This window comes from Lathamus discolor, chromosome 12, assembly GCF_037157495.1.
Source record: "Lathamus discolor isolate bLatDis1 chromosome 12, bLatDis1.hap1, whole genome shotgun sequence".
NCBI lineage: Eukaryota > Metazoa > Chordata > Aves > Psittaciformes > Psittacidae > Lathamus > Lathamus discolor.
Window position 1 is genome coordinate 14,177,998 of NC_088895.1, and position 26,646 is coordinate 14,204,643.

Consider the following 26,646-nt stretch of genomic DNA (forward strand, 5'->3'; position numbering starts at 1 on the left):
GCGCATCCCTGGAACGCCCTGTCCTGGTTCAGCTTGGCCCAGGGAAATCCTGGCCGCGGGAGTTGTGAGGAGGAGCGGAGGGAAGAGCCAGGCCTGCACACGCTGTTCTTGTCCTTATCAGCAGGAGGAATTTCGGGAGCAATTTTGGTGCCATTGATAATTTCATTTGTGCATTCAGGGTGTGCCGTGGAACAGCTGAGGGCGGTGAGACCGGAGCTTAGGGAGCACGAAGGAAAACGGTACCCAGAAAGGGGGACATCGTGGCTTGGGGGCTTTGCTGGATGGAGCTGGGATGTGTAGAGGGTGAGCACGGGACTTTGCTAGGTCATGTGGAAGAAAGCAGGATCCTGGAAAGCTGTAGTACAGTAAAACTAAGGTACAAATATCATCGGAATGGGTAAGCTGTGCTGGGGAATGTTGGCTGGAGACAGCAGTTGTACACTTAGCAGGGATTATGTCCTGCGTCGTATTCTCGCTGCCAGCGGAACGCTGCCTTGCGTTCTGTTGAGGATCAAGTTTTATCCCGTTTAAGAAGCTCTGCGCCCCCTTCTTCCTTTCCAAAGGAAAAGAGCTCCAGGATGAGAGGAGCAAACATGTTCTCGAGTACCGCAAGGCAGATGCTGGGTTTGCAGCTTAATTTTTACCCTGTGGTATTTCCTGTTGGCAGTGCCCTCATTGCAGCAAGTTTCACTGTTTCAGAGCGTGAGTCTCCTCGTAAAACCTTTGCATCCTTGGAATGTGAGAGCATATTAATGAGATTTTAATGGTGTTTCTTAGAATAAGGAGCGGGTGAGGCAGGAAGACCTCATTCAGGTCTGTGAGACTGGGGAAGGGGCAGGTTGATGCTGATAAGCTGATTGGGTTAGAGCCTGTTTAGGGAAGGAGAGGTCATGGGCTCTGCGGGGGCTAGAACAGGGTGTCAGTGCTTGAGACCCAATTCCAAGTGGATTGCGAGATGAAAGGGAACGGGCAAGGCAAGCGCGCAGCCTGCCCCAGAGGGGAAGGCACGAGTGCAAGGGCCGAAAATAAATCCCTGCAATCTATGTGCCAGTGTGGTGTCAGGCTGCTCGAGGGACGCTGAAGGTGAAATAACCCTTTTCCAGAGGGCAGGCTCAGCAAGGCAGTGGGCTCTGGTGGGCTTTGTGCCTTTCAGTTTAATATTCCCATGCGAGGGGCTGCATATTCCACGGGATCTGCAAAGAGGCATTTTGGTAGGGGTTTAAGTACACACCAGCATAGATGAGGCGACAGGAGCCCAGCGGCTGCCCAAAAGTAGACGAGAGGGTGGCAACACAAAACTGAGCCCCTCAGGGAAAGACTGTGAAATACGGGATGAATTGCCTCAAAATAGAGAGAACGGCAGCTTTTAAAGGGGAAAAAACTAAGCATCTAACCTCACCCAGCCACCAGCATCTGCTACAGAGCTTAAATATGCTTCTTATTAGGGCAAATTCAGGTTACTTCTTGTTGCTGAAATGGTAATTACTCTGCTTTGCCCTCATCTCTGCACTAAGAATATAATTAAAGCCAAAGCTGCTCTGCCTTTGTGGTGAGAGCCTGGAAAAACTGCTTTGTCATGGCAAAAGTCATATTTGGCTGGAAAAGCGGGCGCTTGAAGGTCAGCTGCTCAGGTGGCACTTCCCTGCTGCTGCCCCAGAAAGGAGATTTGCAATAGAAAGGGAATGGCAGTAATTGAGATGATGGCAATGCAGGGCCGGTGTTTAACCGGTGACTGGCAGCACTTGAACCTGCAGACAGTACTGGAGATGCGGTTTTACCTGTGCTCAGCCTGGGTCTGTGTCGTGCACGCCAAGGCAGACCTTTCAGTCTGGCCTTTCAGGCTGTAGGTGACAGCTTCTGTTGGCTCTTTAATAACCGCAGTTTTATTTGCTGTGTGCAGTTAAATGGGGTGGGTTTATGCTCGCACATGGGAGCCAGCTCTTCTGCCTTCAAACACTCCGGTCTCGTGGTGTTACCTGTGTGCATCTGGGTCCGTGCCACCCTGGAGTCTGAAGCTCTTTGTTTGCGTGCAGGAGAGGCCTGAGCAGTGCTGCTGCAGTGATCCCTTCGCCTGCTCTTAATGTCATCGTGGGCACCGGAACGCAGCTCTCACTATGAGGAGTGAATCCGGTGGTATGGATTGGTTCCAGCAGAAAATGCAGATTACGGTAAGTGACAGCAAAGCTTCTGGAGATGCATTTATTCCGTTGCTGAACTCTAGGCCTTAGCTAATAGGTAACAAATGACACTTTCAGACACACCAGTCTTGCTGGTTTTGTTAACTGCAGGTACATTCTCAATGCAGCTGAGCAGCTATTTATGTTTTCAGAAGGGGCTGATGTTTGCATGGCAACACTGAGATGTCTGCTTTGACAAAGAAATCTGCTTCTTTATTTTTAAGCATCTCAACTCTTAAAACGTACTAATGGGAGCTCTGTGCAGAGCTCTTGTGGGTTTTGTGATGTATTCTTTGGTTGTTAGGTCTGATCAGTGAATAATGGTGTTGCTGTTTCTCTAGGGGAGGAGGAGCAGGATGTCTGTCATTGTGATACACTCTGTAAGCAGCGTATCTGAAAGTCACCTTAATTTGAGTTTAGGTGCTGCATGAATTTAAATTGGAATGATGTTATTTGATATTCATGCTGACTCCACATCAATACTTGCATTTCCTTTCTTGTTTTGCAGGTCCTTTTTCCTTGTTGCATTCTCTCAGTTCTGTTGAATGTGTAATTACAACTATGGCAACAAGAGTAGAAATAAATTCGACTTTGGCGTCTTTGACGACAGTGCCTGACTTAAATGAGATCAGAAAGGAGGATAAATCACAGCGTGTGTATGTAAGTGTGCTTTCAGATGCAACTGGCAAGGCAAAGGAGGCTTCAGCATCCCTGACTCTGGAAGAGAAGAGCAACTTTGGGAGCACTTTGAGATCTGCAACGATGCCGTCGCTGGGATCACGGCCAAGGCTCTTCCCAAAGCCCTTTTCTAAAGAGAAATCTTCAGATACTTTTGCAAATGTAAAACCACCCGTTCCAGCTTTCAGATCAAGTAGTCTTATTAGAAAGGCCCCTGAAGAAACATCATCTGCTAAGGTGGTGTGTGGAAACGTTCCTCCGTTAGTAGATCAGAAAGCAATAGACGATGAAAGTAAGGCTGGCAGCGAAGTGGTCACAAACATGACTTTCTACACTGGACCCAGTGCAAATACTGTCATTCTCTTTGAGGCAGCAGGCACAGAGCAAGCAAAAGTGAGCCTGGCCCCGGAAAAAAGGGCTGCTGCTGACCGCCGAGTATTTACTGCTACGCAAACGAAAGAGCTGCAGTGCAGTGCAAAGCTGGAGAAACCGTCAGAGGCGTGCAGGAGTCCTGAAGGGTCTCTCCATAGGCAGATAGTGCTTTCCTCCAGTGTCAGACCAGTTTCCTGGAACTCCCTCAAAACTGGGGAAAAAAAAGATGCTTCTGAAGTTCAGCCCGCGGAGAAGCCCAGCGATGATGCGAACTGCATCAGCAGAAAAGCTGATGTCTCCACTGATGTGCAGCAAAGGCCAAAACAAAGACCAGTATCTGCTATTTTCCTGGAATCCTTACGGGATCAAAAGCATCGCACTGTGGAAGCTGCTGAGGAGACATCTCCTACGAAGAAATCCTGGGCTACGAAACCCAGGCCTTTGTCCGTGGACCTGACAGCAAAGTTTGAACAGAAGGACCTTTCTCCTTGCACGAAGACTTGCTCGTCTCATGACAGCAAGGAGAATGCATCAGTGACATCTTTTACTGACGCGGGCTGTCTTGATCAGGCTGAAATGAAGCCAAAACCTGAAGAAACTGAATTTAATAAAGGCACTTCTTCCAAACCAACTCTGAAGTGCAGTAGTCAGGACATTGGTGTTCTGGATAATGGAAAATACATCTGGGAGACAAAGCTTAAACCTAAAAGTGAACAGATTGAGACAAAACCAGAACTGACGAGTAACTCGCAGGGTTCGGAAAGGAGCCATGAAAGCCTGTGTGAAAGCAGAACTGGTAAGGGGGTGAAAAGACCGGATCAGAAGGATGTGGGTATGATCCCAGGCTCCCAAAGCCCTGCAGCTTCCTCAGAAACAGAGAATGCCATTGTAAGAGGCAGTGTTAAAAAACACATTAGTTTGTTCACTCCCGAAACTCCCAGTACCCCAATGGATCCAGAGCCGCTCCCGTCAGCGGCTGAGAAGGAGAGCAGAAGTGTGAGCATCCAGCAGAGAATCAAAGAGCTGACGACAGAAACTGCCGAGGCCAAGGCAGGAAACCTGCGCAGGTCACTGCAGGCGCGACCACGTTCTGCAGACTTCACCAAGTTGTGAGTTCAGAGCGGTTCTGTTTCATCCTCCTAAGTCCACCTCATTCAGTACAACTTGCGCCCTCAGTACAGGAAAACTGATCTTTTTGGTCCCACTAAATGTAATTCTTCTTTATACTGTTACTCTTGAGCCCTTTCCCACCTTTTCCTATCCAAAAAGTAGGAAGTGTAATGAAGGGGGCCCATCAATAGCTGCAAAGAACGGCAGAACTAATGCTGTCAGCTTTGTGGCCTCTGCCTGTTGCTGTAACTATATCTTATTAAAATCCCATGCATTCTGGAATCTCGAGGTGAGCACTGTAGCCTGCAAGCTTCTGTATCTGTTAGAAGGCAGAAGGATGGTTCCTGTGTCTCCACCAGCAGTACAGAGTATCGGGTTTTCAGCCAGACAGGAATCTTATTTTGCTGTCATATTAAAGCCTGAAGATCGATGATGTCTCTGCTGCCTGAGCTGCGGCCCTGAGCAGTGCTATTAGGGTAATATGAGATCTGCTATTTTTATACATCCAACCAAAGGAGCAAAAATCCTGTCCAGTACAAAGAGCTTTAGTCCAAGATAAATGCATTCTCTCAGTGCCAAGTTGGGTAGCTGGGGCCAGCAGTAGAGGGAGGGGATTCTGCCCCTCTGCTCTGCTCTGGTGAGACCCCCACTACTGTCCTGCCTCCATGCTCATGATTGTCTGTCATGACAGGAGGAGGACAGAGAAGTGATGGGTGTAGGTTGTGTAAGGGAGATGTGCTTCACATGATGAGCATGGTGTCTTTCAGCAAGTGAACCTTGGTCTTTCAACATTGGGATCAAAATAAAGATGTTTCCCTGAGGTGTGAGGGTATTGGTGTTGTATCCACTGTGCCTCATTGTCTCTAAATCTTACGCTGTACAGTCAGCTGCATCACCAACTGTTTTTTGGGAAACAACAATCCTTTGGTCTAGACACGATGAAACCACCGTACACCGTTGCAGACTATGAAATGCTGATGTTTCTCCTTTCAGAAATAGAATTTATTGGCTAATTTCTACCAGTCTGCTTTGGTGCAAGTGTATTTGCTAAGTAACTCCCTGGAGTAAAGGAAGTAACAGAAATCTCTTGGTTTAGGTTTTCAAGTCCGACCTCAAGCAGGGAAGCAAAGCCTGAGAAGCCTGCTGAAATGAGAAATGGCTCCATGGGTGAAACACCAGAAACCCCAAAAGTAAGAAAGTGGCACCAGGTTGGTGTGCTCTCCAGCTGGGTGTGCATTGCTTTGGGAGGCAGAGAGCACTGTCCTGTGGGTCTTTATCAGCCAGTGACTTGAAAATGGGTATTGAGAGTATTAAGAATGACATAATCCTAATAGGTTTGCTTGTGTGAGTCTATCTTTAGGACCCGCTGATCAGGTAGGGAAGTCTTCAGTGCTGAGTGGATCTGTGGTAGCTGGGGTTATGAACCTTCTCAAGTTTTGTGCTGTTTTGGCATGTGTTGTCTTCTCTGGAGTTTGTGGGTATAAACTGACCACAGATTAAACTGCATTGTGGAATCTGTGCGCAGGAGCTCAGAGTCCTGCGTCTCGGGTACCAACACATCTTTCCTTTTTTGCATTAAAAGGAAAAATCAAGCTGGGGGATAATTCTGCTACAAGCAGGATTCAGGAGCTGGAGCTATACGTTTGCTTGGTTACCTTGGTCTGAGTGCATTCTGTGTTCAGAGAACATGGATGTGTTTAACTTGAGCAGACCATGTTGCACAGAGTAGGTGCAAGTAAGCTTTATAATCAGCTTTGTTACACACCTTTGCTATGTGCTCTCCTAACTGTTGGATTTTCCTGTTCCAGAGCAAGGAGATCAAGCTTGGGCATGGCACTGATTGCACTGAGGCACATGCTACTGGGAACGCTTGGAAACCCCGGCAGATAGTGAAGATAACACATAAAGCTGCGGAGCTGGAGAGGAGCAGGAGCTTCCTTGGAGACAGTCCGCGTTTTCCCCAGCAAAGTGACAGCTCTGTCTCCTTCACGAGCAGCTTGGAAAGGAAACTAAACCCGAGCACACCTCTGGAAAAGACCTACATTAAAACTGTCCGCGCCACCATGTTTGACCATCACGTCCAGAGGCATAACGTTGCTGCTGATCACCCTGGAGCTGATGCTGCTCTGAAAGTGAATGAGGAGCCTGAGGCAAAGCACAGTGTGGTGACTTCAGGGCACAGCAGACGCTCATGGATGGGAGAAGTAGAGGAAACCACTGGTATAAAGAAGGAGTATCAGAAGCAGCCTGATCTATCAAAACATATGGCAGGTGGAGAGAAAAGCGGAAAACCAGCTTGTTCAAGTGAAGACAAGAAAATGACTTCAGGAATTCTCTTGGAAAAATCTTTGGTTGAGAAAAGTGAAAAGCTCGCTCCTAAAACTGCAGAGGGCTCTGTGGTTTACCAGAGAATAGAGCCAAGATATGAAATCTTCCAGACCTGTGGTGAGAGAGCTCTTAGTGAAGCCGTTGCAATGGCTCCAGAGAAAAAGGCTGTGACTCTCAGAACTAGGAAATCATCTGTGAAGGAGAATAAAACCGATGAGGATGTTCCACACACCAGTCAGTTGGTTAGGACAAGTAGTAAAACTCTCTACTTGAAAGAAGATAGTGTTGTTTCAGAAGCTAGAGACACAAAGGTGTTTGCAAGCAAGGCTGCTTTGAGAGAACCCACTGAGTGCACTTTACCTGAACAGAAAAAAGATTCTGATAAGACTGGTCCGGTATTAACAGCTGAGAAAATGCCCTATTCTACACACAAAAGTAAGTGTTTGGGAGTGAATGAGGAAGCAAATAAGCTGCATTCTGGAATTCAAAATGATAAGAGTGAAGCCTCTTCCTTGGATAGAACAGAGAGGTCTAATGTGATGAAGGCCTCTTCTGAGAGAAGGAGTTTTAGACCAGGAGGGACAGACAGCTATGAATTCAGAACCAACTTGGATTGGGAAGTTCCTTCAGCAAGTGTCAATAAACACAGGCTGCAGTCCTCTGTGCTTTCAGGGGGACAATTTAGTACATCATCCAGTAACCCCCAGCCTGATCCAACAGCACTAACCGTTAACAAAGAGGAGCCCAGGGCTTTTGCTTTAAGGAAAAGTCTAGACTTCACTCGCAAAGAGCAAGACTTCAGCTTAGATGGTCCAGCTCGTGAAAGCAGTGAAAAAACCAGAGCCACAGATCCAGAGGAGAGAGTCAGGAGAAGCAGAAGCAGCGTTTCTGACTTGAAGATTTCCGAGAGGTGGAGGAGGAGAACCCTGCCTCAGGATCCCATCAAGACAGAAGAAGTCATCTGGCTCACCCCTGACAATATCAAGCGGCTGAGCAGGACAGATTCACTGCAGTTGGATGAAGGCTTGGTTAAAAAGAGAAGCAAAAAAAGCAAAGAAGGGGTGGAAGGGGAGGAGGCAACCCAAGCTGCTCTTGGCAGGCACGATGAGGACTTGAAACACCAGAGTTCTCCTTTTGAGCCGAAGGCAACTTACTTTGCAGTGACTTACCAGGTCCCTGATAACAAAAAAGAGAGAGGCCTCATTTGTGCTCCCAGTGCGGGTGAAACCCGAACAAGTTCTAGCTCAAGTGAGGGAGCAACAGTTAATTTGGACCCTGGTCTTCCTGGGAGGTCCAAACCTTCCTTGCAGCAACCAGATGCAAACGTGAGGAGTGCAAACTGTAGAGAATCCTCACGGGAAGTGCGTATTAACAGAGATTGGGGCAAAGATGACCACAAAGATGGTATGTTTTCCATTGGTAATTTTCATGTATCTCCAAAAGATCACCAACAGTACCATGAAAAAGGGCTGGATCGTTCTAAAGAGAAAATTATAGATGTTGATGCTTTCCTGTTAAAACAGGATCTGGAAAGTCCAGCTCAAACTGATCTCAAAGGTAGCAGAAGAAAAGCCTCCTCTTATCTTGAGCCCAGGTCCCCCCTGCATTTTGCGCAGTTACCTAAAGAGAGTGACCCAGCCCCTCAGGCTCAGAGTGAAAACCACTCTGATTTCCCTAGGAGGAAGGCTGAGGATGGTTACAGGTCCCAGATCCTCGATATCGATGCGCTTATGGCAGAGTACAAAGATGACTCCATGAAGGCCAGTAATGCTCAAGATAAGCTCTCTGAAGAGCAAAGTTTACTGAGTAGGGAGAAATCAAAGAACAAGATAAATGAGTTGGACAGGGTGGCTTCTTCCTATAGCTGGAAAGAGTGGAAGGGATCAGGTCACTATTCTGTTAATAACAGACAAGGTGAGTGTGCAGAGGAGTACAACAGGCTGGAGAACCTAATTCTAACTGAAAAGAGCAAAGAGAAACAGGAATCCCGTAGCCCTGAGTTGGATAAACCAAAGTCCAAAGACAGAAAGTTCCTTCCTCCTTACTGGGGAAATCCGAGCAGCTTTAGTCCGGATAAGTTTGTGAACTCCCCTGTGGAGTTCACAAGGAAGAAAACGTTCATCGTTGACGAGGATGAAGACGTGAACTTCAGTTCCAGGAGTCAGAGTTCAAAACTGGTGCTTGATAAGGTACAGCCCATCAGCGCCGTTGGTACAGACCAAAGGGTGGAAGTGAATTTTGCTTCCAAGTTGTCCATAAAGGCAGACGATGGCCTCTTACAGAAGAAGTTGGTCACAAAAGAGCAGTCCCTGGAGGTGTCTCCTGAAGGTGATTGGAGCAAAAATGTAGCTCGGATCTCCATAGTGAGGAACAAAGACGTTGCAAATAAGACTGTGTGTGAGAATGACTCTTCCCATGTGAAAAGCAGAGCTGATTGGAAGAGCTATACCTCTGGCTCTGGAAGCGCACCCCCGGATTTGAGACGATCCTATTCGGAAAAGAGCCACCAAGGAAAAGACAATCTGCTCCTGCTGCAGGAAGCGAGGGCAAGAAAGGATCCGCACCCATCCAGGCAGAGCTTCCCTCTGGAAGGAGCCGACAGTGGATGGAAACACAAGGTGGCAGCTCGGTCAGAGTCATTCTTCTACGAGGATAAAAAGGTATTACGTGGGGTATCCAGGTGTTCATGCAGCTAACATTGGACGTGATGAGAAGCTTTTATTAGGTGTCTACACAGCTTTTCAGCATCAGCTGTGACCTGGCAGCAAGTGAGCAGGGCCATTCAGTAGAGTTCCTGTCCTCTGGGTTGTGTTTCTTGAGGAATTTGTATTGTACTTCGTGACTAGATTCTTTCAAGTGGATAAATATTGATGTTTCCATGGAGAGCTTGAAAAAGCTTTGCAATGTGCGTGTGTGTTATTTATGCTAGGATGTTAAACTGTTAACTCTGCAGTTCTGTAATGATCGGAGAAGTTGGGGTTTATTTCGCAAGTTGTCAGCAGTGAGCTTGGAGTTCTTTTGGGGTGGTTTTTTATTTTATCTTTTTTTCCTGAAGGAAGCAAATTCATGGAATCCCAGAGTCCCAGCCTGGGTTGTGTTGGAAGGACCTTAAAGCTCCTCCAGCTCCAAGCCCTGCCCTGGGCAGGGACCCCTTCCACTGGAGCAGCTTGCTCCAAGCCCCTGTGTCCAACCTGGCCTTGAGCACTGCCAGGGATGGGGCAGCCACAGCTTCTCTGGGCACCCTGTGCCAGCGCCTCAGCACCCTCACAGGGAAGAGCTTCTGCCTAAGAGCTCCTCTCAGTCCAGTCTGTGTTTTTACTGGGTGAATGGCCCTCAGGTGTAGGTGATGCTGACTGGTGGCGCGTTGAACACTGATGCCTGTGATGTTTTCTCATTCTGCATTTTCAGCTTTGAACTTCCTCTGTTCTTTTCTTTACGCAGGCTTTGAGGAGAGAGTGGAGCAAGCAGAGTTCAGCTGGAACAGACTTCTCCCTGGTCTCCACCCAGAGAAGCCACCACAGCTTCTACAAGGAGAGAAGGGACAACGGGACGGTACGTGGCTGTGGGGAGGTTCTCGCGTGGGGGCTCTCAGCTTAGGTCACAAGAGCTGAAATAGTGCACAGACAGAACCATGTCAGAGCCTGGGGAATGACAGCTTCAGGTTTGTTCTGCGAGCAGCACACAGAGCTGTTTATGTGGAGGATCACAGCTGACATCTTGGGTTGTCTGATTTGTCCTTTGGGGTGAACTCCCACTTAGAGCTGTTGGGTGATGTTCTCCTAAGTGGCAGGAGGATGTCCTGACTTCAGCCCACGGTGGAATTTTCTGCTGGGAAATGGGGTCCGGTGTCCAGGTGCTGTGAAATACGAAGCAAAAACCTGGCTCTTGCAAAAGTTGCGTACATGAAATACCCGAATTTGCTGTGGGAAGTAAAGGGGTTGAAGCCACAATAGCTCAGAACTCTGCAGTTTTAAGAGGGACGTTGGTGCTGCCACTGAAATCCTTCCTTGCTGGAGGAACTTGTTTGGAACCACTGCAAGTGCTGGGGAGGGGGATGTTGGTTTTGGTTTTAACGTTGTGCATGGAAACAGCTTTGATACACTGCAGTAACACTGTAGTCGCTTCAGGGAATCCTCTGTTGTAACTCCACACACGCGTCTTTGCTGTGTTTGGAAATCCGGGTGTCCCAGGTCTTTACAGGGCTTTTCCAACTGTGTGGAAAGGGGTGCCTGAAGGGTGTTTCCAGCCTGGCTGTCCCAAGGTCATCTGTCCTCTTGGTCTGCTGCACACTCGTGTGGTGACTGAGAGTATTGCTCCTTGCAGGGATGCTGGTTTTGTAGTTACTCACACTGCTAGTAACAGCCCTTCAGCTGAGGGGAGACAAAAAGGTCACAAGGAGAGGAGCTGAGTGAGTTCTTCCTGTCTCTTCTAATGAAGAAAAAGGAAACACACAAAATCCTGTAAGGATTTTGTGAAACGTTTCCTAATAGGAGTTTTGGAAGAGGTCTCATAGGGTTCCTATTCTAGTTTTAAAACTTCATGGAAGGCATCCAAAGGCTCATATCCCCTTGCCCTTCCCATTCTCAGCATGGTCTTCAACTTGAATCTTCATCTCTGGGGAGATGGCGTTATTTACAGAGTTAGCAGTTATCGTTTGATGCCTAAGAGCTGTTAAATGCCATCAGCTTACGGTGCAGATGTGTAGGATGATGTTGACGAGATAGACTATGGTGGAGAAAAGTGCTGTCAGCAGTAGTGCTGGGATGGTTGAACTGTTCAGGTGCTGTGCTCTCATAAACATGACTTATTCTCCAACTTGGTCATGAAGTGTGAGGTTACTCAGGGTAAACCTTTGACTTTGTCCAGCGTAGCCTGAAGCAAGAAAGGAAGCCTGTGAGCCCACTGGATGAGAGCATGCAGTGTCCAGCATCCACAATTGCTTTGAAGAGCCAGATCATGGTGTATTTGCTCTGCAGAGCAGTGGTAGCAACAGGAGCAGCCAGGCCTTTGTGCGTGTAAAGTGGCTGGGAGGTGGAAAGCTCACCATACTCTCTTGTTTGCCAAAGCTCCACGTGGGTATCGCAGAAGATGATGTAAAACTGAGCTGTTTCTTCTGGCAGCAAGGGTGAAGCCTTGGTTTTCCTTTGGGGAAGTTCTTGGTGTGGTGCTTGCTGTGTGGTCGCTGTTGTCACTGGGACGTTTCGATACTTCCCTCTGGTGGAGAGACCCCGTTGTGGTTGTGTTGGAGCTCGAGGCTGAGCTCCGTCTGGCACACTGTGACTGCACCACGCTGTGGTGAACCACCTGCGTTTCAGAAGATGTTTTCAAGGGTTGCCTTTGATAAATCAGAAGGATTCCATCACAGCTGACACATCTTTAATTCCCCGATGCTGGGTCACAAACCTCAGCTCCTGATTAAGTCATCGACACTGATAGGAGTCTTATGATTTACAAAGTGAGGAATGTGCTGTGCAGCTCAGCCCCTCAGTAAAGTAACTGCACTCGTATTGGGCTGAAGGGGTGGTGCCTTCATCTGCAAACAGAGCAGCTTTCATGCAGCTATGGGTCAGAACCAAAACTGCTGCTTTGTGTGGTTCAAAGGGAGCACTCTGGTACTAGAGCTGGTGTAGGCATGAATTCTTGAGAAGCCTCTGGTTATGCATTTAATGGGTTTATTTAATCATAGAATCCCAGCCTGGTTTGGGTTGAAGGGAGCTTAAAGCTCCTCCAGCTCCAACCACGGGCAGGGACCCCTTCCTCTGGAGCAGCTTGCTCCAAGCCCCTGTGTCCAACCTGGCCTTGAGCACTGCCAGGGATGGGGCAGCCACAGCTCCTCTGGGCACCCTGTGCCAGTGCCTCAGCACCCTCACAGGGAAGAGCTTCTGCCTAAGAGCTCATCTCAGCCTCCCCTCCGCCAGGTTCAAGCCATTCCCCTTGGCCTGTTGTCCCTTGGTGGGGAAAATCTGGTCTCCATATAAAGATGTGGCGCGTGGGTGGAGGAGGATTTGTTTAAGGAAATCACGAGCTGACTCTTGGAAATATTTTGGAAGGGAGCTGCAAGGGAGGGCAGGTAAATATTGTATCGACACGAGCAGATGAATCTGTGGCTGGGCTCGGCACAGTTCAGCAGGTCCCAGGTCTGCCTGTGACGGGCTCCCCTGCCCGCCTTCTCATCCAGTGCTGCAGCTTCACCCGTCCCAGCGCAGGCAGATGCACTGAAAGCTGTGTGTGGGAAAGCGGAAGAAGGTGAAAAGAACTCGTCAGCTCTGCGGGATCTTCCAGGTGCTGGTTAGAAAGAATCCAGAATAGAAAAGACCCAGAATTCCAATCAGAGGAGGCTGTGGTGTCCTGGAGGGGGTTTGTGTCCCCTCCATGCTGTCCCTCACAGGGAAAGGTGAGAGCTGGCGAGGGAGCAGCCGTCAGGGTCCTCGCTGGACTGGCTCTGGTCACGTATCTTGCCTTTTCCCATCCAAAGCCAGACACGGGTCAGAAAAGCCGGAGCAGGTAGATGTGCTGCACTCTCCTTTCTACTCTTCACAAAGTACCTACCGCCCTTCAACCGCTCAGTTCTGCTTCCTATTGCTAAAACCAGCCCGGAGGAGGGAGGCTGGTGTTGGTTAAGGACCGGGTTTGCCCAGGCTTGCTTCCTTTTTTGGTAGTATTCACTTACTGGGAGCATTCCAGGGCTGTATAAAGTCACTTTGTTGTGTCTGTTTCTTCTGGTTCACAAACGATGTTTTCATATTTAAAGCAGGAGCTCTTTTCACATGTGGTTTTTGCTTTTCCGTCTACATTAACCGAAAATAAGGTCAGCTGGCAACCCCGACCATTAGCAGCATTTCATAACCCAGCCTGCCCAGCAGAGAGGGGGGAGACGCTTCTCTTTCCCTGCAGATGAAGGGCTTTTTAGCACGAAACCCAAAGTACTATTATTAATTCCAGCCTAACACACTCGGGATTACGGAGAAGGGAGAGGTCGGAGCAGTTCGATGCTAAATAGCAAGTGGTGAAGTCACATGGTGCTGGGAGCTCAGCTACTGCTTATAAGTAGCCCCAGCATCTGTTAAAGGCGCAGAGCAGCGCGTGGTGACGTGGGGCCGGGCAGCACACACCATTCCTACGGCATTCCTGCTGCTTCTCATCCCACCGGTCTGCTTTGAGCTGCTGCTGGAGGCGGGGAGGAGCAGGAGCCTGGCTCTGCCCACCATGGTTCTGCGTGAACTTTAGCTGTGGAAGATGGAGTATTATTACTGTCCGCGTCTGCTGAAGCTGCTGCAGTACCTGTGGGTAAGAGTACTCCAGTTGTGCTTGCCAAGTTGGGTGTTCGTAGCTGTTTTCAGAGATCCTGAGGATGTTCACATGCAGCAGTGGCTTTACTTTGGAGTTTTTTCTGGTGTAGCTGGATAGTGGCATTGAACTTGGGGGTTATTTTGGGTGAGAAAGGCTATTTTATCTTTAACACTCACTTAAAATGATGAGACTCTGAACCACTTGAATGTGCCTCAGAAAACCCTCCTAGTAACTGGAATTTCTTCCTTGTTAATGTCTAACCATAGCAGTTGTAGTTTTGTATTACTGTGTGTTAGAAATACTCTTCCTGATGTAGTGATAGGGAAAGGGGGAATGGCTTTAACCTGCCAGAGGGGAGATTTAGACTGGATCTTAGGCAGAAGCTCTTCCCTGTGAGGGTGCTGAGGCGCTGGCACAGGGTGCCCAGAGAAGCTGTGGCTGCCCCATCCCTGGCAGTGCTCAAGGCCAGGTTGGACACAGGGGCTTGGAGCAAGCTGCTCCAGTGGAAGGGGTCCCTGCCCGTGGTTGGAGCTGGAGGAGCTTTAAGGTCCCTTCAACCCAAGCCATTCTGTGTGTTTGGAAGCCGGGCTCTAGCGAGTGCTGCTCCCAGGGGTGCTCCTTCCCCTGCTGCCTGTTCGTTGGGTCGGGCAGCAGCACCCCTGGTTCAGCAGGGTGTGATTTCTCAGCTCTGTGTGTTTAATTTGGCTGTTCTGGATCTCTCCTGTCTCGGGCAGCGCTTCCTCCCCAAACAGCCCTCAGTGAAAAGCTCTTTCTGGCCGGCGGCTTGTGCAGGCTGCAGCCTCTGAAGGGTCACTGTTGCTCGGGGATTGCCATTTGATATTTTCACATTCATAAAAGATGAATGCGATCGTCAAGCGTTATGAATAGATGCTCTATTACTTTCAACCTAATTCCGTAATGTTTTAATTTCTTCTGTTCAAATCCGACATCAGTTTTCATTTGCCTGTTGTGCTGTTCGCGTTAATCTCACGCCGTTTTCAGCTGTAAATCCGTGTAACCAGCACTGACACCCTAAACCCTTTGATGTTGGCTGTTTGCTGGCGTGTTTTGAAGCTAGCCTCCCACATTTGGAGCTGGATTTTACAATCCTTTCCTTGTGTGTGCTGCGAGCAGTCGTGAGCAACGCTGGGGCTGCCAATGCAAAGTTTTTGCAGCTGGGAGAGCAGGCAGCGCTCAGAGAAGTGGGTCTGTCCCTCTTGGAGGCTGTAGTGCTGCAACCCACGGAAGGCTGTGGCCATTTCCGATTTTATTTGGCTATGTTTTTAAGAGGCAAGCTGTCTTTAAACTGCATATTAGAGCATGACCATGGTGTATCTGACTTCAGTGTGATGAGGGGGTGGATGTTCTCCCCGGGGTGAGAACGCTGAAAGAGATCTCCAAGCGCTTTTGCTTTCACATTATCTGGTGATTTTCCATTAGGCCAGGAAAAAAACCCAACCTAACCCAAGCTGTTTGATCAGTGCAGATCCTCATGGGGGTCATGCCTCACACTGGGCAGTTTTAGTCTCTAACAGGACAGGCGTGTTCTATTTTCTGTGTGTACAGGCTCTTTCAGGGGCCTCGAGCGTTTCTTAATGTCCGCTCCTGATATGTTGTAGGAAAATATCGTAAGGACAATACGATATTAAATATATGTATAAAAGAAATATAAAGGGAAAAGTACATTTGTGCCTTCGGTCACTTTCTGTGGTGACGTTACAGCTGAAGGCTACTAAGGAGGTATCAGTTCTCTCTTTAATCAGGAGTAACTAGAGAAGTTGGGGTTAGTTGTCAAGTGTTACTTAATCTGTCCTGGGGAGCTAAGGTACTTTATTCATGAGATGGACATGCCTGAAGAAGCTGTGACTCTTAATTAAAAAGCATTATAATGCAAATGCATTTTAAAAGCTCTGTTTTGAGTTCCCAATAGGTTGCATCTCTCCTGCTGTGTATCTGTGGTACTCCTGCGAAGCAGTGGAGCTGTTGGCCACCAGTGGCCACACTCAGTGCCAGCTATCTGCTCATTGTTTGGCGATTGCTCTCCTGATCTGCGGGTAGGATATGTAATGTTGTGATGTGTAGGGAAGTGTCAGAAGGAATCCCCAGTGTTTTTTGAGCACAGCATAGCCGTGCTCTGCCTGAGCATGCGGGAAGTGGGGACTGCCCACCATGAAGCCTCTTTCGTTCAGTGGGTTGTGTTAGATGCAGGCAGAGTTCAGTCCCGGGATGCAGCCAAGAGATCTCTTTTCAGCTGGAGTAATGAGGAGAGCAAGGTAATCAAACCTGGGTCATCTGCGCCCGTGATGAGACCTGCTGCAGCACTCTGAAGTACCGCAGCTCGCTTCGTGTCCATGTGTTAACACTGATGTGGGATAGCTGAAGAGGAGGTTCCTGACCAGCACCTAGCATTGAACTTTGTGATGGGTAATGAGAGCTCCTGAGGACTCTGGCTGCGACTGTACCAACCAGCAAAAGAAAGATCAGTAAAAGAGGAGGGCCAGGAGTGCTGATGGGTCATTCAGATCCCTGCGGAAGGCTTTGAGTGTTTAGGAGGGCTGTTCCAGAATCCAGAAGATCCTGGCTGGTGTGATTAGCACAGTCTGGGTTTGAACAGGTTGCTTGGTGTTTCCTGGAGAGGGGAAGAGCAGACTCTTCAATACCACTCAGTAAATTGTCTTCTCATACTATAAATGTGCTGCTTGTTGGGAGGATTTCTCAGCAGCTTGTGGGCTTGTGGCTGCCACAATGAACTGATGCTTCTCTGGCCCTGAGCATTCAGATTTGAGGAGCTGTGAGCTATAACCTGTGTATCATATAAACAAGATCTTGCAGTGATGGGGAGAAGAAGGGTCCGGGCTGCCTCTTAGGTCTGTCTGCAGCCCTTGCTGGGACTGTCTGTGGTTGGACCTGCCTGGGGATGGGTTTAAACCACAACACCATGGTTTGGCGCGGGCTGCTGGGGGTGTTCTGTTCCTTTTCCTGGCCAGCCCAGGGCTGGCTGTTTTCCATCAACCGGTGTGAGCACCGATTCCTCTTGCTGCTTTTCCATCCGCCTGGAATCCACACCGGCTGAGCTGCTTTCAGGCAGGTTTTTAATTACAGAGCAAAGGTGTTACTTGGACCCCTTTGGATACGTGTGAAGCCAGAGCGCTGCTCACTGATCACCAACTGCGCTGCGGTCGGCAGCTGACGTTCAGGCACTGAATCATTGCTCTGTGCTCCACGTCATCACTTCCTCCTCTGCTCTGCTGTGCACTTCCTCCTAGCTGAGCTCTTTCCATCATCTTTAATTGGTTCATTATTGTAATTACATATCCAAGTGTCAGTCTTGCAGTGACCGTGTGCTATATTTATTCCGTTTGAGTGTTTTCCAGGGTACACAGGGTGTTCATCATCCCTTTTCCAGATGGTGAGGAGCTTTGCTGCAGCTGATAAAAGACATCCTTAGGTCTGACTTGCAGAAGAAATCCTGTAAGTGCAGCTCAATAGTCTAGTGTCCAGCTGCCTGCATCCGTCACACCATGTGCTGGTCAGCATGCCAGGGTTGCACCACAGGAAGGTGGTTTCCTGCTCCTCTGCAATACCCTTTATCCATTAACCAGCTTTTTTGGCTTGCTTGTGGACACAGCCACTCCTGGAGGGCCCTGGCAGTTCTGTCTATGGCTGTCTCAAAGTTGTGAGCAATCCTTGCTCTGCCCCAGGGTGTTTGTGGGATGCTGCAACTTTGATGCTGTGTCTGAGGCTGCTGTAGGAGCACTGTGATAAGCAACGATCCTTGTCACAGGTAGAACCAGGTAACATAAGCCGGCTCGGTGAGTGGAGGCCAGGCTTCAGAGGGGGCAGAGCTGGCAGGAGATAGGGAAGCTCTGCATCTCTTCCAGAATAGGTGCTGAAGGGAAGGAGCCGCCTGACTGTGAACAGGCACTGCTGTGCTCACAGGGAGAAAAGGGTTGGTGTCAGGATGTGAGCTGTGCTGGGGCAGTTCTTAGTACCTTGGTCAGGTAAGTGACTGAAGATGCCTTGAAAACATCATAGGTGTGATCTAAGGGTGGCCTTGGCTCCCAGTTAACACAATGGAGGTGCAAAAAGCCTGTGGAAGTTCAGTGCCCTCCTCTGAGTAGGAGCAAATCTCTTGGGAATCTTGCAGCTGTGTCACACACATAGTACTGTGATACAGCTGGAATGGAAGTGGGTTGTGCAGTTTTGGCCTTCTGCTGTGGATGCTGGTGGCGAGTCTCCTGGTACACGGGTACCATTCCTGATGGGTTGTTTCATCCCAACCTGGCACTTGTCTTTGTTCGAATAGCAAAACAAATGCCGCATCCTGGAAGCATTCAGTGGAAAATGGCATGTTTTAAAGGGAACACTGCCCTGCAGCACTGTGATGGTTTTAAAAGACTTCCTTATTCTTTATGAGCAGTCATTAAACAGTAATTGCAAAATCAAAAGGAAATTGGGGCATTTCAGTAAGACTTAAGGTTTGTTTTGCCAAGATTTTGTTGCTGCCTTTAAAGGGTGGTTCGGGTACCTCTTTACCAGGTGACTCCAGAGGAAGTGGCAGTTCGCTAACAGCTACGGCAATCGCATGTCACTGCTGCAGCATTTCCAGGGGGATGGAGGGAAACCCTAATGGTGGATCTGTGTGCTGCGGGAGTGGTTATCCCTGCTTGGAGGGAGGGCAGGCACGTGCTGTGGGTGCTCTGTGGCTTCCCCTTGTGTGCGCTGCCTGCGGTTTCCTCTGGACAGCGTCTGTTCTGTTACAGGTTCACCTCCGATGATGGGGCGGTTGTGGTTCAGGCACGTGCCTTTTCCTGGACACTCACAAATCCCTCACAGCCAGGTAGTGTCTGAGGTGTCAATGTGCCTTTCAGGCAGGAAATGGAGCCCTGTTGCGGGGAGAAATCTGAGAAGATGTTTTCCTAATTCCTGGAAGCTGCTGTGGAAGAGGAATTCTAACTGGTGTCATAGCTAAGAGCAAGCAGAGAACATAGGGAAGCCCATTCCCAGCAGGAACACGAGAGAGTGCTGTTCAGCCACCGAGGCCGGGCGCTGGCTCCAGGCCACTCATCCTGCCGTGCCTCCGGGCTTGCACAGGGGACACGGGGCAGGATCCAGGGCAGGCTGCTGTCATCAGGTGTGCTCTTCAGTTTAATTTACCGTCAAATGCTGTGATGAAATGGTGCATTCTAGGTTAATTCTGCACTTACAAGGACTGTTCAGGAAGAGGCAGCCATTTGTAGACCTGGTCATTTTTGTTGTGGAATGACTGTGTCATTCCAGGCTGGGAGCAGCTGGAGCCGGGCACTGCCTGCCCCTTCCCCTTCAATAGGAGCCTCTAGTGGTGCGTGCGCCTCCGATGGGCGGCTGGAAGTGGGGTGTTAAACCTCGGTTCTACACACAAAGCAGAGGTAAGCGCTGCCTCCCCACTCATGTTTTGAGGCAGACTTGTTGTGGCTCGGTTCCTGCTTTCCCATGCTGTTGTCCGTGCTCCTGGTGCTGGGAGACAGCCAAGTTCCCACTATTGTTCCCATTCTTTCAGCGCCTGCGAGGTGCTCGCGCAGCCAGCGCGTGTTTACTGTACCGAAAGGAAGCAGCAGTTTGGAGAGCAGCTTGAGCAGGGGGAAAATAGGTCTTTGTTGCGGGCTTCCCTCAAGAGACGCAGGACTTTGTTCTGTGCTGCAGAGCTTCTCTTAAGTAGCTGCAGGTGATTCTCAAGCCTGAATGATGCTTGGAAGTATTTGCTTTAGTGATTCATGGCTGAGGCTGATAAGTACCTGCAGTATAGATTAGTTGCTAACCACAGTACCTCATTTGGCAAGTTTTGATTGCTAGGGCTGGAGATGGCAGATATCGGATGTGGATTTACTTCTGGATTTGTTCCTTAGCTCAGCAGCATTCCTGAGGGCAGGAAATAGAGCAAACGTAGTTGAGATCGCAGATCAACCTTTTAGCTCCATGAAGTTCCAGGCCAAGCAAGAAATAATGCACTTAATCTAGGAAATGTACGTGAAGGCCACTCCTGGAGCAGTGACCCTGATAAGCAGCTTCAGATGTGGCCTCCTGCAGCATTGTGGGGCTGGTCTTGCACCATGACACTGCTCAGGGCTCCTGCAAAGCATCTCTGCTGGGTGTAGCTTGATGCAAGCATGGACTTGGCCTGCTTGTGGTCCCCATCAGTGACCTGGCCTCATCCCAAGGGATGTGGGAGCATCAGCCCTCATGTGGCTGGGCCACCTTCCAGCAGGTGATGTGGGGCTGACATGCTCTGTGTAACAGGAGGAGGAGGCAGCAAGAGCCAAGAGTCCAAGAAGTAATGGAACCGTGTATACGTGTGAGGTCCCACAGCCATGGCAAATAAATGCTATTGCTTTTGTCATAAAAATGGCATGTGGCAAGATAAAATGGATAAAGGACCTATTGTAGGAACTTGTGCCTGGTATTTGTTCTGCTTCCTGCTGTCAGGAAGTGGCTGATGTAGATGAAAGATGCATGGAAAGGTGTTTGTAGGGAGAAATGGAAATTGCCATCAGGCCTCATGGTGGGGGCCCCAGAGCTGAGCGCAGTTGCCTTGCTTAAGGTGTGAGAGTCCATTGGATTAGATGGAGAAGTAACTGTTCCCATGTTGGGACCTTGGGACAAACTGCACCAGGCCCATGCCGAGATGGTGCATTGGATCAGAACAATGAATCTGCTCCCAGGAGTAGTGCAGTCTGCTTTATACTTCCTTACACACCCATATTTGCATTTCAGTGTGCAAACAGCTTCGTTTCCTTAGGGATAGGTTTCACATCAGGCTTCATGTTGACAACAGATACCTCCCCTATTGTAAGACAGCTCCTGGTTTTCCAAAGCCTCTTTTCTTAGGTGATGCTAAAGCCAGTGCTTAGCTTGCTACTAAGCTCGTAGCTAACTCGACTGTGGTTTCCAACCCCCATTGGAGGGAATGTCTGGGATCTGTATGGCAGTGTGTATCAGCAACCAGCTTGCATCCTGGACTCTTATTTGTATAAATGGAAACCAGCAGCTCCCCATCCTTTGCCTGGCCCCAGCCTTTGCATGTAAACAAATGTAAAGCAAATGTTTTCAGGGCTTTCCAGAGGATTTGTGCTGTCGGAATTTCCTGTTGCTGCTTTGTTTCTCAGTTTTTCCCCCTCCATTGAGATAGAAGGGAAGTGCTGAATGATTACGGCCGTGGCCTTTCAAACAACACTGGGTATTTTTAGCCTGTTCCCTCAGCTTTAACGTTGATCGTGGATCGCTTTGTTTTATACTGAAACAATTCAAGGTACAAAAGCTGTGCATGTTCAGGATGTTTAACGGGGCCTTTCTTTAGTTCAAGAGCAACAGAGTTGGGGGGACAAAAAAATTAACGTTTCCCAAAGAAAACTCTTTTGGCACTCTGGTTACTGCTGGTATTCGTGTTTAAAGTGAAATGGCTGAAAACCTTAGGTTAAAAGCTATAGTTCGCCATTGCCTGTATTTAAAAGCTTGGAATAATCACAAAGTACTGTAAAAAGGCACAGAAATTTGTGCAGGAAGAGGGATGTCTGGCTTCTTGCTTTGGTTGCAGTGAAATGGGAAGCTGCAGTTTCTCACTGATCCCATCAAGGATGGCCATGGTGGTAGGATGACAAGATTTATCTAGGGAGGTAGAAACTAGTATGTGGAGAGTCATGAGAGTTACTGATGGGTTTTCTCTTATCACAAGCATTGCTCTGTGAGGAGGACAAGGAATGCAGGGTTAATGTTTTCCTTATCTGGCAGCCTTGGCCTGCGTTGATGAGATACCTTCTGAAGCGCTTTAGCACCTTGCTTTGCCTCTGGTGTTCCTGGGTGCTTGTGTAAGCTGGACAAGCCTCCATCCAGGACCTGTTGCTGCTGCAGCCTCTCCTTGCTCAAGAGTTTACGAGGCCTCTGTGGGCTTTTAAAATAGCCCAATGTGAGAAAAAAGCCTGGCAATGGAATTCCAGTCTCTTGCAGCTGGCTGGACGAGGGGAATGCCTTTAATGTCGTGTTCTATGCAAGCTGGCTTAAACTCTGGATAAGCCAAAGGTAGAACTGGCTTTGTGAGTTCATCTGCTTTGTGTCAGGAGAAAACGAAAGCAGGAGCAGAACACAAATATTATGGGTAAATATTGAGACAGCCGCTGGCTGTCCTTACGGGACAGTTCACTGTGCAAAGTCCTGGTGCTAAAACAGCCTGTCCGCTCTTTTATTTCCCTTTTTGTGCTGCCCACAGGCTGCTGGTGGTGGTTGGGGTGGCTGGAACAGTCTGGGCATCTGAATGAGTTGTAGTTATCCAGGAGAAAGAGAGAAGAAACCCCAGCAAACCAACCTGACACAGCCACTGAGGCCTTTCATCTTTGGCTGAGCCAAGTTTCAGTGTGAATCTTGGATTTTTGGGAGGGGAAAGTGAGGTACAGCCAATGGCAAGAAGGATGGAGGAAGAAGCAAACTTACTTTAGTGACTGGCTGAGAGTCCATGGCGTGTCAGTTATTCTGGGGTGGTAGACGTGATACTGTGTCAAAATCAGAGGGGAAGCAAGGCTTGTGTTGTGTTCAGAGTAGCCCAGCAGCAGGGGCCTGTGCTGTGAATTTGATCCAGTGTGGGCATACTGGTACCTGTGTCCCAGCTGGTGATGCCCCGGCACTGTGTGTTGGGAGCATACAAGAAAGCTGGAGAGCAGCTTTGGGCAAGGGCCTGTAGCTACAGGCCAAGGGAATGGCTTGAACCTGCCCGAGGGAAGGCTGAGCTGAGCTCTTAGGCAGAAGCTCTTCCCTAGGAGGGTGCTGAGGCGCTGGCACAGGGTGCCCAGAGAAGCTGTGGCTGCCCCATCCCTGGCAGTGCTCAAGGCCAGGTTGGACACAGGGGCTTGGAGCAAGCTGCTCCAGTGGAAGGGGTCCCTGCCCGTGGTTGGGGCTGGAGGAGCTTTAAGGTCCCTTCAACCTAAACCAGGCTGGGATGCTGGGATAACCTCAAGGTCCTTACATTATCACCCAGGCTGTGTTCACAGCCTGCAATACGGGGAAGGTGTGAGGCTGAAGGATGTTGAGCTGTAGATGGTTCCTGGCCTGCTGCAGGTCCTCGTCGGGACTGCTGGCTTCGGGACGGAGGTGGATGCGGTGGTGTGAATCGGATCATCTGTTCCTGCTCTCTCAGCGCAGATCCTGACTGCACCAAGGGTTTATTTCTGCTTCAGACGAAGGATGTCACAGTGATCCCTGCACTGCAGCTTGTCACGGCTTTGAGGTCCTGCCGGGTTTGGAACTCTGTCAAGTGAAAGCAGGTGCAGGAGCCCCAGCGATTCCAGCCCTTTGTTCGTGCACCTAAGTATAAGCCGTTTGTTTAACTTCAGCTCTGTGTTAATTCCCATTCTTTTAAACGTAAATGAACGGGATCGCTGCGTGCTGAGAGCAAAGCTCTACATTGAAGGCTCTGTGCAGTGCGGGTGTTCAGTGCACAGCTGTGACAGCTCGCTGACAGGAGCAGGGGAAGCGCCTGCACTTCTCCAAGTCTGCCTGCTTGCCAGCGACGTGGGGTTTAACCAGGCAGCCACACACAGGCAGCTTCTCCCCAGAAGCCTCATAACCTGATGGAAACTTGTGCCTTTGCCTTCCCCAAAGCCAGCTGATCCCAAAGCGCACCCAGGGATCTGTCGCTTTCTTTGGGTAACGGCAAGTCATCCCCAAGAGGAAAAGGGGGAGTGAGAACTGGCGGGTGGGCAGGAGCTTTGTAAAGAAACCAACTCGATACACAACCACTTCTGTCCTTTGCGTATGGAAAGCCAAACAGACTCCATCTGCCCAGGCTTAGGCACTGTGTCTTTTCCCAAGTTGAAACTGGTTTTAAGCAGTCCGGTTGGTCTTGGCTTGGAACGCAATGCAAACCTCTGCTCCAGCTCTTGGGCTTCTGTGCCTGTGCCAGATGTGGGGTGGCTGGAGCGCTTCACAGGGGGTCACTGGGAAGCCTCAGGAATATTACTTGGCATTTCAGATGACTGAGTGCTGCAGCATTCCTCTTCCCTTCAGATGAGAATCTGAAGGTGACGTCGTAAAAATGATGGGATGTTACATGTAGGAAATTCAGCCTGTGGTTAGGAATGCTTGCTGGCCCTTCTGCGGACATGGCAGTTCAGGTGGCAAAGTAGAAACTACAGAGGCAGAAATAAACTAGCTTGTGGGTTTTTATATGCTCCTTGCCATGTCTGAGGAGCCCACGGAGTAGCTGAGGCTGGAGCGGCACAGCTCGGCTCAGCACAGTGCTGTGTGTCTTTAAATAGTCCATAATGTCAAACACAACCGGTTAAATTAAGTTCTCTTACTAATGAAACGGAAAGAGTCGGTGTGGAATGCAGGCCCAGGACAGCCTTACAAGGGCAGGCTTCGCTCCTCGTGGTGCTGAGACTGGACAAACCAGGAGGCCCGGGATGGGATTGAAGCTGTCGTGAGCTTGGCGAGTACTTGGGCATATGTGGGGCGATGGCTTGCAGGAAACGCTTCAGAAACGCGTGAATTGCTAATAATTGCTAACGTAAGGGGAGCGATGGGGTGTGAGGCAGGTCAGCACCGGGACGGTGGGTTTCTGCCTGAGGGTCCCACAAGAGAAAAGCCGACACTGTTCTCTTGGTTAGAGAAGGGTGGGCAGCGTTAGTTTAAACTTGCACTTCTGCTCTGCTGGCAAAGGACCACTCAGGGATGCAGCTGAGATGCAAACTAATCCCTAGTGTCCTTTTGATGGTGTTTCAGCAGGGTTGGCCTCCTGGTTCCATGCACCCCAGTGTTACCATAAGGGAGGAGGTGGTGGTGATGGGGGGATCCGTGGCCATGCAGGGCTCACACTCCTCATGGGGCTGAGCTGTGAGTTCCACCTCCTCCCGTGGCAGGTCCATCATGTGTTGTGCTACACGCAGGCCTGTCTTCATTTGACCTTTCAGTCCTGTATAGTCATTAGCATAATTACGTGTATTTGAGAGCAGGTAAAGCTCAAAATGAGCTGAAAAAGCTCTTGAGAAATAGAATATAACCACTGAATTTTCTTTTCTACTGAATAAGGGGTAAAATGGGGATTGTTACTTTGTGCAGGGTTGTGTTTGTGAGTTGTAGGTGGAATTGATGTTAATAATAAAAGCATCCAGCGACGTTTGAATAATGAGGTCCCATTTGCCACTTGTGCAGTACCAGTTAGCTGCGTGTGCTCTGTGTTCTGAAGCTGCAGACCCTCAACAGACCCAGGGTGGCTGCAGCTCAAGCTAATCACTAGCAGCTTTCAAGGGCAGAAGATCATCTTGTGCTGTTCTTGTTCAGAAACAAACCCTTACTCAGCCAGAAAGACTGCTGCTGAAGCGGCTATGAGACAATTATAGAACATCTGTATGGTTCGAGCTATGTTCTGGAGGCTGGTGGTTATAAAAAGATGCATGGACTCACCCCAGAAGAAGGAAAGAGAGGCCGTGTGTAACCCACACGCTGTTATTTAATTAAAGTACAGTTGTGAGCCTTTTGCCAGCTGGGAAGTGTGTGCAGTGCTGCAGAGCATCGTGTTCTGGGGAGCCTGAGGAGGGAAGGAACAAGCACAAGTTGGCGTGCTCCCTGGGGAGCCCAGGCACTGCTGCAGCGCGGGGTGCGCACCCCAGGCAGACCTGCGCTCTGAAACTGCTGCTCTCCTGTGGCTGATACAGTCCCTACCGCATTGTGAAGGTGATTCGTGTCTCTTCAAATGGTTTTTAATAGCGGCTTATGTTTTTCATACAGATGAAATGTCCCTTGAACCAGAAACGCCCCAAACCACCATTCGCTACTCACAGCTATTGAAAACTCTGTCCTTTAGACTTTCCAAGTGTGCTCCAGCCTCGGCTGGTCGATGTCATGGGGTCCTCTAAGGGCTCAGTGGATTCTTTTACCTACCAGAATAGAAGGGCTAGAAGCAGTCCGTTTTAACAACGTGGAATAATAACCCTCCTCACCCGCCCTGCACGGATCCAGGCAGAGCTCAGCTGTTGACGAGGAGGGGCGAGAAGAACAAATTGAGAGACTAAATTTAGTATTGCAGATAGCCTCAGATCAGCAGTTTTACAGTCTCCTAAGGATGAGGAAGGTAAATGGGACATTAACACACTCTTTTCTGGGAGGTCTAATGAAAAAGTGAATATATTCTCTAGGGAATTCTCAGATCCCTCAAGTCATGTACACATGTAGAGGCTCTTGAAGCAAGTGTGAGAGCTGAGGATCTTGGGTTGAATCTGGTCATGCATCTCCTCCTGTTCTGTGGTGGGTGTTACACCAGGTACTGGTTGAGTTTCAGTTCTGTGCCCATTGTGTCTCAGTGCAGGGACTGGTGACTGATCTGTGTGGCAGCTACAGTCCACAGCTCTCTGATGGCTATTTCGGGGGGCTGCCGAATCAGACAGAGCCTGAACCCATCCGAAATAGCCAAGTGCCTCGCGAAGAATCCCTGTACTGCAGCAGGCACGGAGCTGTGCTTGCAAATGCACACGTTTGAAATGGAGAGCTCGGATCCAACAGCTTGAAAACGTGGGGCAAGTCTTGAATTTCAGCCTTGGGCACAGGCTCTCCATCGTTCGTGAGCCATCATCCGTAACTGTCACAATAGGTTTAGGGGTTTTCTCTCCCTTTCAAAATGTAAGGAACACCCAGCTCTTGGGGCATCAGACCAGGAGTCTCTCTTCCCCTG

At 49.3% G+C, this 26,646-nt stretch overlaps 1 protein-coding gene across 2 annotated transcripts in view; it reads left to right on the top strand.

Annotated features, from left to right (window-relative positions):
- The window catches only part of KIAA1671 (KIAA1671 ortholog), a 67,715-nt gene that overhangs the window by 17,446 nt on the left and 23,623 nt on the right, over nucleotides 1-26,646 (top strand). Inside the window, exons 2-6 of one of the 2 annotated variants that reach the window (XM_065693115.1) lie at nucleotides 2,034-2,168; nucleotides 2,686-4,336; nucleotides 5,434-5,527; nucleotides 6,146-9,325; nucleotides 10,107-10,217. In XM_065693115.1, the coding sequence (XP_065549187.1) occupies nucleotides 2,739-4,336; nucleotides 5,434-5,527; nucleotides 6,146-9,325; nucleotides 10,107-10,217 (4,983 nt within the window). In that variant the 5' untranslated portion in view covers nucleotides 2,034-2,168; nucleotides 2,686-2,738. Of the gene's footprint in view, nucleotides 1-2,033; nucleotides 2,169-2,685; nucleotides 4,337-5,433; nucleotides 5,528-6,145; nucleotides 9,326-10,106; nucleotides 10,218-13,578; nucleotides 13,953-26,646 lie in introns of those variants that run through there. The other variant, XM_065693118.1, reaches the window with a different exon arrangement.